At 39.7% G+C, this 12,993-nt stretch overlaps 1 protein-coding gene and 1 pseudogene across 1 annotated transcript; both read right to left on the reverse strand.

Moving 5' to 3' along the window:
- Positions 8,335-9,926, reverse strand: LOC109946513 (annotated as a pseudogene).
- Positions 9,760-11,677, reverse strand: LOC18790506 (UDP-glycosyltransferase 92A1). Its single transcript, XM_007226866.2, has one exon. It carries the CDS (start codon positions 11,470-11,472, stop codon positions 9,946-9,948), a length of 1,527 nt encoding a protein of 508 aa, XP_007226928.2. The 5' UTR covers positions 11,473-11,677; the 3' UTR covers positions 9,760-9,945.

Below are 12,993 nucleotides of genomic sequence, written 5' to 3' on the forward strand. Positions count from 1 at the left end.
ACATAAATGTTGAGAAGAATACAAAGAACAGAGAGAGAGAGAAAGAGAGAGATCGTAAATAATACTTCAACCAAGACTGATCGTAAATTATCACACCCTGATGCTATAATTTTAATCAATTCATTCAATTTTTTCTAATTTTAATTTGCGGATCCTATCCTAATTGATTTCAATTGAGTTCTGTAATTTCAAATGTGGTTAATCTCTTTGTCATTGTGAACAATGTCAATGGTTTCAGCTTATATTGTACTTCTACAGCTCTGTTTATATGTTTATTGGTGATTTCAGCTAAAGGAGCTTGAGAAGTCAGGCCCAAAGAAATGTGTTATTTCTCAGCCTGTGAAAGATGTGATCCAAAGTTTAGTGGATGATGAACTTGTTTTCAAAGACAAGATAGGAACCTCTGTAAGTAGATGTTTCCACATACAGCTTTGCATCGTGGATGATGATCAGTCTGTGAAAAATGTGATCCAAAATGCTTGTTTATATTGGCATTTTGTAATGTGTGTTATTTTAAAATTTCAGGTGTATTTTTGAAGTCTTCCTAGCACTTCTGGAAACCAGGTGAACCTTTGATGGTTTACATTATAAGCTCAGTTCTAAAGGGTAGGATTTGTGCTGAAATTCCTACAAGTAGATTCGTGCTGATATTGTTTTGGTCTTTGGCAGCTTAGGAATGTGTATAGCAGACTTGATTCTGATCCCCCAAGCAGTAAGAAGAGTCATGCATAACTTGTTGAACAGTGTAATGCCCTGAAGAAGGGATAAACTGTTGATTTTACGTTAGAGGTGCTTTAGGTACAACTGTGTTTAGGTTTTTAACATAGAGATGCAGTTTAGTTCAGTTATTAGAGGTAGTAGAAAAGCTCATGCTTTATTATGTTTGAAATCTTGAGCCAAAGCAGAAGCTGAGGTCTTTTTGTTTGGCCTCATTATGGTATTGCTTTCGATATTCTTTGTTGTGGGAAAGGTTTTTTTGCATTTCAAGTAAAAGCTGTTCCAGTGAACTTTGAGTAACTTGGTTAATAACCAGGGTTCCACCCCAACTTGCTCATTGTATATGCTTTTCATTGCATTTGTCTTACATGCTCGACTACTAACCTATGCTATCTCAATTAATCGTGGTTAACCATTTCTACTCATTTGCGATGCAAAATTTTTCTTTGCTTGAATTCATGTTGAATTCCTCTTTAGGCATGTATCCTATCTTTGATACCCCATAACTGTTCCCACTTCCCAAGCAGGTATTCATCATATAAATGGGAAATAAAAGAACTTTCTCGCACCTCTTTCTTTTCATGGGCTTTTCAGTTGTTTCTTTCCAGAAGTTTTCCACCATCAGATACATGAACTGGGCAATTTAATGGCAGGTAATATACTCAAGGCAGCAAAAAGTGCTCAGAATCTAGAGCAGGGGATGCTACAAAAGCTTAAACTGTTTGATGATGAAAACCAGGCACTGAGATTACGCTCCATTGAGGTCTGGCACCCAAACATTAAGCGTTGAAGGCTTTATTCTATTGGTTTTGTGAAACAATGCTTATGTTTTTTCTATTTGCCTACAACTTCCTGATATCTAATTGAATTGATTAATTTAATATATATGTCGTTTGAATATCTAATTCTGGAACTCAATATTAGAATGCATGTTTCCATTGATTCTCTCCTTTGTTCTGTAATGTATCGTTTGCTTGTTGATATTATTACTTTATATTATTTCTTATTATTACTGATGATTTCTGTTTGTGCAAAAATCCTCGCGGGAGAATATTCGCTTTGTGATTCTTCAACCTTTGATCTTCCTTCTCTCTTTTCCTCGATTCCTATCAAAAAGGCCGGAGTAAATAGACCACACCCGGGGGTGTTGGCCAAAGGCCCTCCGATGCCAAAGTTAGGTCGATTGAATCTAGGAGAGACAATAGATAAAAAAGGGTACGGAGATGTATGTACGGTGTGAACCAAACTGTCGGAGCCGTGTGTGGTGGCCGGAGCTGTGTATGTAATATATGAAGGGAGGAGACATATGCGGTCGGGGGTGATGGTGGTGTTGCCCGCGGCTAGGGAGAGAGAGAGATGGAGAGTTTCGAGTATTTATCAGGTTGTAGAATTAGGTTTATAAGTAGGTTTATAATTACCTCAAATGATGAATGAAGCCATCTATTTATAGGAGCCTTGGAGGCTAAGGTTTTGTAGAGAATAAAACTCTTATTAAGGAGTTTAGTCTTTCTCCAAATTGTAGAGATTGAGTTCATTAGGGATTTGATTGGGATCCAAATCTCGTAATTTGATGATGATTCCTTATTAGGATAATATCTAAATTAATGGTATTAATATCCTATAATTAAGATATTATCCTTATTAATTAATTGGTCAACTAAATTAGTTCAATTAATTAATTTAAAGGATTTTTTTTTCCACGTGGCGTGCTATAATTGGAGACGAAAATATTACTATCATGATCTTTTCTTGTCATTGTGATTGTATTGCATCCTGTTTATGCAATGTTTGGATAAGTCATGTTATTCTAATCCACTTTTCAACCTGTTTTTTCTCTTCCTTTGTGTTAGTTTGTCATGCTGTGCCTTTTCTTTTTGTTAGGATTTCAGGAAGTATGAGAGGCAAATTTCTAAGTTGGTTCAGCAGATTACAGGTCCTTCCGACACCACCAACTTGGAAAATGTGCATGAAGGCAGAGCTAAGTCAACTAAAGAACAAATTGATGAAGTTAAGATCAAATTAGTAAAATTTGTGAGCTTCATTATTTATAGTTATAAAGATTGGTCGACTATGTTATAACTATTGAGTTTTCAAGTTTTATGAAAGAAATCATTTTTGAGTGTATATATTCGTTAATAAAGTATTATAATTGGTTTTCTGGTTAAAATCGTTATATAGAATCACATAGGAAACAAAAAACAAAAATGTAACAACTTGGGAATTTATTAGACGATAAATTTAAAGATAATAAAACGATGGTTTTATTGAAAAAATCGTCGTTAAACATATAATCAATGACTGTTTTTAACACAATGTTGTTGTCTTTATATACAATCAATGACCCTTTTTAACTAAATACCGACGTCTCTATCCATATATGACGACGGTTTTAATAAAATACTGTCATCTTTTAAACAAAAACTGTCGTATTGACCCATAAATAAAGACGATTTTTTATAAACCATCGGCTTTACTCATAAACAACGACGGTCTTTAGAACACTATCGTGTTTACATCAGGACAACGACGGTTTTTAGGAAAACCATCGTCTTTACAGATAAACGACAATGAAATGCCGTCATAATTTGATTGGCGGTCGATTTAACGACGATTTTTAAAGCATCACAACGATGGTGTATCACCGTCGTCTATTCTTTTTTTTGTAATAGTGAACTCATTCAATATATAAGCATCTAAATCCAATGACAACAGTGGTTGAGTATATATTTCTTTTGGTACTGTTAATTTGTTGAATTCATCCACTCACAAACAACAACCAATTAACTTCTTTGCGGCCAACATTTTTTAATTCTATTCTAAGCTAAAACATGAGGGTTTGTTGCTATGTCAGATGCAACAAAAAAGCAAAAGAAAAAGACGATGAAGTCTATGAGTGATAGACAGAGAAAGAAGAAATAGGAAATAAGAAGAGATGAGGAGAGGAGGCGGTTTCTTATTTATTTTTAATTTTTGAATGATGTTTATATTATATTATATATGTATTAATTTAAAATTACTCTTATAATTATTGAGTCAGGTTTGGGATGGGGATGCTAATTGTAACAACCCGATCCTAAATCAAATTTTAATTATTAATTTATTCTAGTAAAAGACTATTTGTCCCTAGAATATTTTATTGGGTTTAAAGTTGACTTTTTAGTTGGGAAAGGATTTGGGAATTTGGGTGGTACCATTGCGTAGAGATCGATGATACAAGTTCGTAGACATGTGGCACGCCCAATTTCGAGTTGTAACAAAATAGAAAAGGTCTAGAAACGAAAAGGGCATAGTGGGAATTTTAAAAATTGCGATTTAACCAGATTTTCGGGTTATTTTCTTCATTCCCTTCACTTCGATCATTCTTTGGAGACACCATCTCAACCCGGTTGCCACCGCAACTTTCATGAAATCTCTTCCCCTCCTCTTCCTCTACAAAACCCATCCAAGACCCGATCCGATTCGGTGACGATGAGCTCGATTCGAAGCTGAGAAAAGGGACAGGTTTTCCTACGGTGTTTTAGAGTTTTCCAGCCACTCCGGCGGCCAAATCTGTCGAGTGAGGTATGGTTTCTTACCTACTTTTCGAGCTATAGCTGATGATTGGGTAGGATTTGATCAATTTCTAGCCTAGGTGGTTCGATTTATAACCCTAAGTTTAGCCAAATTTGGGATCGCTATTCCGGCCACTTCCGGTCAGTTTTTGGGGTATGTCCAAGAACAAAAGTGGCTCCAAATCACGTTATGAACCTAAGGTAGGAAGTTGGGCTTACAATGACAGAGTTTTCCGGTCATCGAAATTGATCAAGCCACCCACACGCTGCCAGCCCGTGTGGCAGCTCGTGGGCAGCATAGTAGGGACCACACTCAGTCCTAGAATAATCCCTTGGTCCTCACGAGCGTGTACGAATTCGCGGATCTCAATTCGGACAACGTTTAAGCCCCAATCGGATCTCGCATATTGTGCGATTTTCGGGTTCGATACATTTGAACCGTTGGATCGTAGTTATTCTAGTATATGTCGATCTAGGTAATTCCAGGACCGTGTAGGATTCGATGGATCATAAATCGGAGTCCCGGATACTCTGAAAATGCCAACCCTAGGGCTAGGTTTATAATAACCATCCTATCGTATGATCGTGATAAATCTGATCGTCCGATCGAGACCAAACTCATGGGACATGTGTCCTAGGCATATTAGAACCTTTATGGACTTCCAGATTTGCGAGGAAGGGTTGCGGCCCGGATAGAAGCGGTATCTCTGAGGCCTGCGAGGTCATTTTGGTACCGGCCCCGTCGTCATCGGTGGTCGGAGGAGAGAACGGTCGGCCAAAACGTGGCCGGCTATAATTGGGCGAGCGAGAGAGGAAAGAGAGAGGGACTGCGCATGGAGGAGAGAGAGAGAGAGAGAGAGAGAGAGAGAGAGAGAGAGAGAGAGAGAATCTGATTTTGCCACTGAGCTTGTTTTGCTCGTAACGTTTTCGTTTCAACTCCGAATCGAGCCCACTACGTGTCTACGGACTCATCTTAATAAGACCTACCCAAAAATACCAGTCATTGCCCCAAACTCTTTCTAGGTAAGAAAATGATCAAAATACCCCTACCCCAAGAGTAAATTTGTAATTTCGCTTAAATAATTTAAATAAGGGATTAAATTTGAAGTCGGGGTGTTACAACAGGAGATTGTGGAGCTGCTAGAACTTGGGGGTTCGGAGCTGCTGTAACCAGAGGGTTCGGAGCTGCTGGAATCAGGGAGGTCAAAGCTACTAGAACCGGAGGGTTTGGAGCTGCTGGAACTGGGGCAGGCACAAGCGGAGAGAGCTGTATGCGAGGGCGTCATGAATAAGTTTGGAGCAAGGGCTGGAATAAAGCAGAAGAAGTGTAGTTGAGTGGACCCAGGGGTGCAACAGGGTCATGACTTGAGACTGCAACAGCTGGAAAGGTGCGCACCAGGGAGGTGCCGTGAGGTTGCGAGTCTGAGTCTAAGTCTGCGGCAGGAGTAATTGATATAGGCACAGGTGTGGAGGAGGGCATAATTGGGTGGAATTCAATATCCACATACTCTGAAGAAGATGATACCTGCAAATGCTCAAATAAAAAATGCATTTCGTTAAATAAAACATAACGGGATGTGTAAACACGACCCGTGAGGGATGTAAACAACGGTAACCTTTATGGTGAGAACTATATCCAAGGAAAACACATTCAAATGTGCGATTGGTGAGTTTATTTTCAGTATATGGTCCAAGGTAAGGGAAACAAGAACACCCAAACACTCGGAGATGAGAGTATGAGGATATTGGAATAGACGATTGTATGGAGTGTCCCATTGAAGATTAGGAATAGGTAGCAGGTTTATGATATGGACAACAGTGAGGGCAGCTTCAACCCAGAGATTGTGGGGAGTGTGAGAAGTTGTAAGGAGGGTACGGATCATGGTGGCAATATGTCCGTGTTTACGTTCAGCTAGGCTATTTTGTTGGGGAGTGTGGGGACATGAGACACGTTTGTGGATGCCTAGTTGACTGCAAAGATCAGAGAAATCATTATTAACATATTTAGTGCCATTGTCACAGTGGTGTGAAATTGATTTTTAACCATCGCAAGAATGGTTTGAAAGTGAGAAAAGACCTCATTTTTGCGGTGCATAGGATAGATCCAGGAGTAACGAGAAAATTCATCTGTAAACAAGACATAATAGCGATTACCAATGATAGAAATGACCAGGGACATCCATACATCAGAGTGAGTTAAATAAAAGGGAGATGGGGCAAAGGTTTTAGTACTAAGAAATGACAGTTTGGTGGATTTCCTAAGTGCACAATCCTTACAGAAAGCATTTGAAACTTTAAAGCCTAGAGATGACGCTAAATGAGATAGCACAGGATGGGATGGATGGCCAAGGTGACAATGCCAAGCAGGAGAGTGCACGGTGGTAAGGGCACGGGGGACTGTGGATGAGTGAGAGGAGAGGGAAAGTGGGTAAAGACCATCTTTAGAAAGGCCCTGAAAGAGTAACGAACCAGTACGTAAGTCATAGATTTGATAAAAGTTAGGAGTAAAGACAAAGAAAACTAAATTATCACAAGTAAAACGGGCAACAGAAAAAAGATTAGTACGAAGAGATGAAAGACATTTTGAAGACAAAATTTGTGAGAACCTAAAGGAAGAGGAAGAGAGCCAGTATGAGAGATAGAGAGAGAATCTTCATTACCAAGAAGTACAGAATTATTACCTTAATATGGTTGTTGATTTTTGAGATTAGAAAGACTACCAGTCATGTGATGAGTGGCACCTGTGTCAGGGTACCAAGTAGAGTCAGGTGGCTGCATAAATTGAGCCCTAGCAAAAGAAGGAAAGGATTTTGGGTCATTGTAGCGATGGGGATATGTTGAAGTAGTATGTTGATTGGTATTGTAGGTGGTGCACCAAGCGGGTCCCAAGACACAAGAAGCTGAGTTGGGTCATGCAGAGTGTTTGCCAAAAGCAGCAGATTGGACCCAAGGAGGCTGAAAGAAAGGCCAGTTGCTTTGAGATCCAGAACTTGGAGCAAAAGGAGGCAACGGTTGATTAGGCCATTGGGGCTGCTGTAAGCCATTCCACGGGTTGCTTCAGGAAGATGAGACGTTGCGCTAGCCACCACAGCCACGACCGGGCCAGCCACCACGGTCACCGCACCTGTTGCTGGAAGAGCCACCACCACGGTGAGAAGGGAAGGAAGTATGACCGGTGGTGTGAGGAGAGGATTAGGTGGCCATTAGCGTTGTGATTTGATCAGAAGAGATTCGAGGAGCCTGTGCATCAAAAGCTAACAAACAAGCATGAAGATTCGCAAAGTCAGGAAGCAGAGGAAAATTGAGAATTGCAGTGACGAGCATTTTGTAATTGGGTCCTAAACCTCGAAGCATAGCAGTGACAAGTTCTTTTGGGATGACAGGTTCATTGATGGCAGCCAGTGAATCGACAAGGGACTTAGCATGATAGAGGTAAGCATCAATGAGTTGAGAGCCTTTTTGCAAATCCATGAGTTGAAAATGAAGAGCAGATTCACTGGCCATAGTAGATTGAAAGAAGTGGCATTAGAGACACTCCCAGAGATCTCGGGCAGAGGTGCAACTGACAGTGAGAGAGAGAATGGACTCAGAGAGTGTACTGGTGATGTAGCTAACAATGAGTTGGTCTTGTTGGTACCACTAAGCATGGGCGGGATTAGTTTGGGTAAGAGTGGTGGTGGTTGTGGGTGTTTCGGTGGTAGAGGTGGAAGTGTGGGTAGAAGGTTGTTTATGAGTGTCATTGATAAATTTCTGGAGGTCATGACCGACTAAAACGGGTTTGAGTTGGCGGAGCCAAAGAAGGTAGTTGGGACTTGGGAGGGAGATGGTGGATTCAGACGAAGCCATGAGTTTGACCTAAAGGAGAAGAGGATCGAATAAGGGAGAGGGAGAAAACCCTAGGTTAGGCTGATACCATGTAGAAAATATATTTCCTTGTATTTAATAGATTACACAAAGTCCTTATTTATACTAGTACAAGATATCTACTTAAGGTATGAATAATATAGACATGAATACAATCCGATTTACAGCAGGAAATCCAATTTACAGTAGGAAAGACTAATTGCTAGGAGGAGATTGTGAAGTTGACTTCCGTGTAGGCTAATGTCTGCAAATTCCCAATAGAGTTGTGAAGCTTAGTGAGTCCGGTGAAATGCTCAAGAATAAGCTTTTCCAAGGCCCCATTACCAGATAAATCAGGAATAGCAGTTAGATTAAAGCAGCCGGTCAGATTCAAGAGCATCAGTTTCTCAGCCACCTGGAAATAGAAAGACAAAAAAAATAAAGATCAGTCATGCACATGCATACAATGTCAAAATAATAACGGAGATGAGGGATCAGATAATTAAGCTTATACGTACCTTGTGACCACGCCCACGCCACAAACGTTCGAGTTTGCTGTCTAAAAGATCAAGGACGGCAAGTCGGAGAGGAAAAAAATCCAAGGCGAGAGATTTCAGAGGACAACCTTTCCACTGTAACCACTTCAACTCAGCAGGAAGAAACTTCAAGTCTCCTTCCAAATGCACATAATTAATTTGAAGCAGTCTAAGATTGACCATTGCTGCAAGGGGTTTTGAGCAAATTATAACCTCTCTTTTTTTCTCTGCTTTATTTTGGTGATGTGCTTTGTATCTTTCCTTAACGTATGTAACTGCAGAGGTAAAAGTTGGGCCTCTTCGAAAGTTATTCCAAGAAATTCTGTCACCACCCGGATCCCTCACCTTCATTGTCCTTGATTCGAAGTCTAGGACTATCCCTTGTATATGTCTTGTTCCCTATTGTCAAGTAGGTAGGTATGAATATATATAAACAATAAAAATTATTAGAATAAAATTTATCATGCTGGAATCTGTACATTATCATCCTTGAAGACATTCATGATTTCATGACTATCCCACAGTCTAGTACGCATGCCGGGATCCAAAAGTTTTCGTCTCTAACGATTTGCCTTCCCATGTCCCTAATCTGATCGTGCATCCACAGTGTACTGTCTTCAGTGATCTTAATAAGTGACTTTGCTGTGAGGTCAGAAATGGCTATCTCGCCCGCAAACCACAACCCTTCAATATGTTAATTGCATCTTCTCTCTTCATGTTCATCTTTACAAATAAACATGCAATATCTAGGAAGATATACTTGTTTGGCTTGTCTAGTGCGTCATAACTTATCTTTAGCACATCATGAAGATCACCTGGACGAATCTTGCTCAGCTTCTGCAGAGCTTCTCTCCAGTCCTCTATCTTCCTCTTATCAAAGAGGTAAGAACCAAACACTTCAATAGCCAATCATAAAGTGAGTGTGTGAGAGAGAGAGAGAGAGAGAGAGAGAGAGAGAGTGTGTGTGTGTGTGTGTATGATGAAATAACAGAGAGTGAGTAAGAGACAGAGCAATTGGCAGAATTGAGTTTGCCTTTTGTTGTTAATAAGATATATTCATGTTGTGCCCAAAGATGTTTATGAACATCCACACAATTAACAATCTTTTTTAATGCTTTCTCTTGAATGTCCTTAAATTAATGACAATCTCTTGTTTATGAGACTCACGTCTCTATGAATAGTCTATAAGAAATGACAGTAGGGCAATAAATAAAAAAATTAGAACTCCAAACAATAGGTCATTTCTCAAATGACTTGAAAGTTACAAAGATTCTTTCATTTCTCTTCAAGAGAAAAACCTAATTACTAACAATGGAGTTACTGGATTTTGATGATTCTTGTCTCTTTGATAAAAGAACAGCAACAAAATCATCCATTGCCTTAACAGAAGACCCTTTTTCTTCATCATCATCTCTTATTGATGCTCTTATCTTCTCCTTAATCACAGCAGCATTTTTCCTCATCTCTCCTCCTTTCCCGCTTTCATCCATCACCAAATCAATCACACCCTTCACCTCCTCCCCAACAATTTTGCTCTGCACACCCCTTGTCAGCTCCACACTCACACCCATCTCCTCCTCCAACATCTTTGAATTATAAGCCTGCTCTGCTGCCAACGGCCACCCAACAATTGGCACACCCTGGCTCAAGCTCTCCATCACTGAATTCCACCCACAATGACTCACAAACACCCTTGTGGATTTGTGTGACAAAATCTCCAACTGAGGTGCCCAATTGTGCACCAACAACCCTTGTTTGCTTTTGTTCATTCTCTCTTCAAATCCTTGAGGCAACCACTCTGCTCTGAACTCTCCTTTCATATCAAACCCAATAGGAGGCCTTATGACCCAAATGAAAGCCCTCCCACTTTCTTCCAACCCAATAGCCAATTCCTTCATTTGGGTTTCACTGATTGTGTTCTGAGAACCAAAAGAAATATAAATAACAGAATCTGAACCATGTGAATCAAGCCATTCAAGGCATTTCTCAGCAGGAAAACTCGGTTTTTTTCCTGCACGTTGCCTTGAGACACTTACATCCAAAGTGGATGAGTTCTTAAGTGCCTCTCTAGGAATGAGAGGCCCAATAGACCAAACAGGAAGCCTCACGTAATTCCTCAAGATATCCAAGCCAAAGGGTTCAATTTCCTCCACAGTGTTACACAGCCAACCAAAAGATTTAGCAGAAAGTGAAATTTGGGGCTGGAAAAATCTTGACCAATAATCTGTACCATCTGCAGCTCTTAAAAATGGATGCAGCTGAGAGATATCGAAACGGCACCGTTCCGGGAACCCGGGAAGGGTGAAGAAGTTCTCGTCTGTAGAGCGGTGTGGGAGGTTAAGCCAAATGGAGATGTAGGCTGCGGTGCCATAAGCACCACCTGTGGTGAAGCTCACATTGACAGTGCCTAAGCTGTCTGCAACATCATTAGCCCATCCGAAAAACACATCCGAGATTACGCAAAGCGGCGGGCGGCCTTCTGTTTCGATGATGCCGGAGATCAGGCGGCGAGCAGGAGCTTCAAGGCTGAGGGATGCAGCAAAAAGATTGACCATTTTGTTGAGAGGCAAGTTCTCTGTGGTTTCAGTGTTTTGGGGCAAGCCATGGTCTGTGCTACAAAATGGAAGCTCAGCCAAGTGGATGGTGTTGTTGTTTGATGAGGTGGCAATGGTGGATTGGAGGGACTGGATGTTGAGGGGGGTGGAGGCAATGGTGATGGTGAAGTTTGTTCTTTGCTGGATTTGCTTTGCTAGTGCTAGAAATGGTATGAGATGGCCTTGAGCCATGAATGGCAGCATCACAATATGCTCATTTTCAAATCCCATCTCTGATTTTAGTCTTCGGGATTTTCTGTTTATTTGGATTTGGCTGAGAATTATATGCAATGGTGAAGAAGAAGAGGAAGAATAATATATATGTTCTAAAAGGTATGGCCATAAATGCACAGGATGGGAGAATCATATGATATTATTCGGCACCTTTTGAATGGAGCGAAAATATCAACTGAAACCTTAATATGCTCATAGTGAAAATATCGACTGACGTGGTAAAACAGCCTTCACAAATCACAACTCTCTTGAATTGGCCCAACCGCGTTACACACTGAAAGATGTCTTTTTAAATGCTAAAAGCTAATGCATTCAAAGGTTGCATGACAAAAGAGGAAACTGTGATGTCGGATGATATTTTTATGTGGTATAATATTATAGTATTCTCAACTAATAATATTATACCATATAAAAATATTATCATATGTGTTATAGTGTTGTTATATTTCTCATGAAGATCTATTTTTTTTTTCTTTTTTTCTAAAGAACACATGAACTTTCTACCTCTTCATTGACAAATGACGACCGATGAGAAATAATATTATTGGACGCTGGTGTTCAATTCAATACAAGATGAAAAACAAAATGATCTTCGCCAAGTCTGCTCTCAAGATTAGTCTCGTCTCTGTGTGTGAGTTTTAGTGGATGCCAAGTTACAATATGTACACTTTAGCTTAATACAGACTTGATGACCACCCACGGCCACGGGCGGAATTAGGATTTTAAATATAATGGGCCAAAATATAAAGAAGAAACTTTAGTTTGACTGATTATTACACAAATTTAACATACCATATACTTGTTTGGAGGGCTATTAATGTAAATATGAGAGTTTTCTTGCAATATTTATATACGATGGCATGTTATTGTACATATGTTTGAAACTATGGAGGTGACAGAGCCACCTCTTGCCCATGACTGGCTCCGCCCTTGACCATTGCCATCCTTCAACATCAACCCAGTTCATTTAACCCTAATGTGCAGTCAATAGTCATTCTCTTTGTTGAAGGTTTTTTTTTTTTTTTTTTTTTTTTTTTTTTTGAGCTCTTTGGCATGCAAAGTAGCCTACATAATACATAGAAAATTTGTTGATAGTGGATAGAAGTTATCAATAAATATGGAAGCTATGGGCCTTTTGAGATTATTATTTTTTTTTTATACAAACTATACTCTATTTTAATCTAACGTAAATTATGGAAGGAAAATTCAAACTTGAGTGCAGAATAGGGAGCACATTTGCTCTAGTCAACTTGACTAAGCCCATATCTGCAAGATAATTTTTCAAAAAGACTATGATGCTCAAATTAGTATTCAAATACTAAAAAAGGAAATATGAAGTGTGATACCTTGAAAATTAGCTTTTATGCCCATGTATTATGTATACATTTCTTTTCGTCTCCTATAGGTGGAATGTTAACTTCTGCTAACTCCTACACATAGTAGGATTAACCATCGTTCTAGCAATATCTAATGTTGGACTTGGAACAACCCTTTGGGATTAGGGCCGGACCAGAGGCA

Source organism: Prunus persica, chromosome G1 (genome assembly GCF_000346465.2).
Source record: "Prunus persica cultivar Lovell chromosome G1, Prunus_persica_NCBIv2, whole genome shotgun sequence".
In the NCBI taxonomy this organism is placed as follows: Eukaryota; Viridiplantae; Streptophyta; class Magnoliopsida; order Rosales; family Rosaceae; genus Prunus; species Prunus persica.

What these genes read in the sequence shown, in the direction of transcription:
- LOC18790506 (XM_007226866.2), bottom strand. Translation starts at nt 11,472, where the DNA reads ATGGGATTTGAAAATGAGCATATTGTGATGCTGCCATTCATGGCTCAA.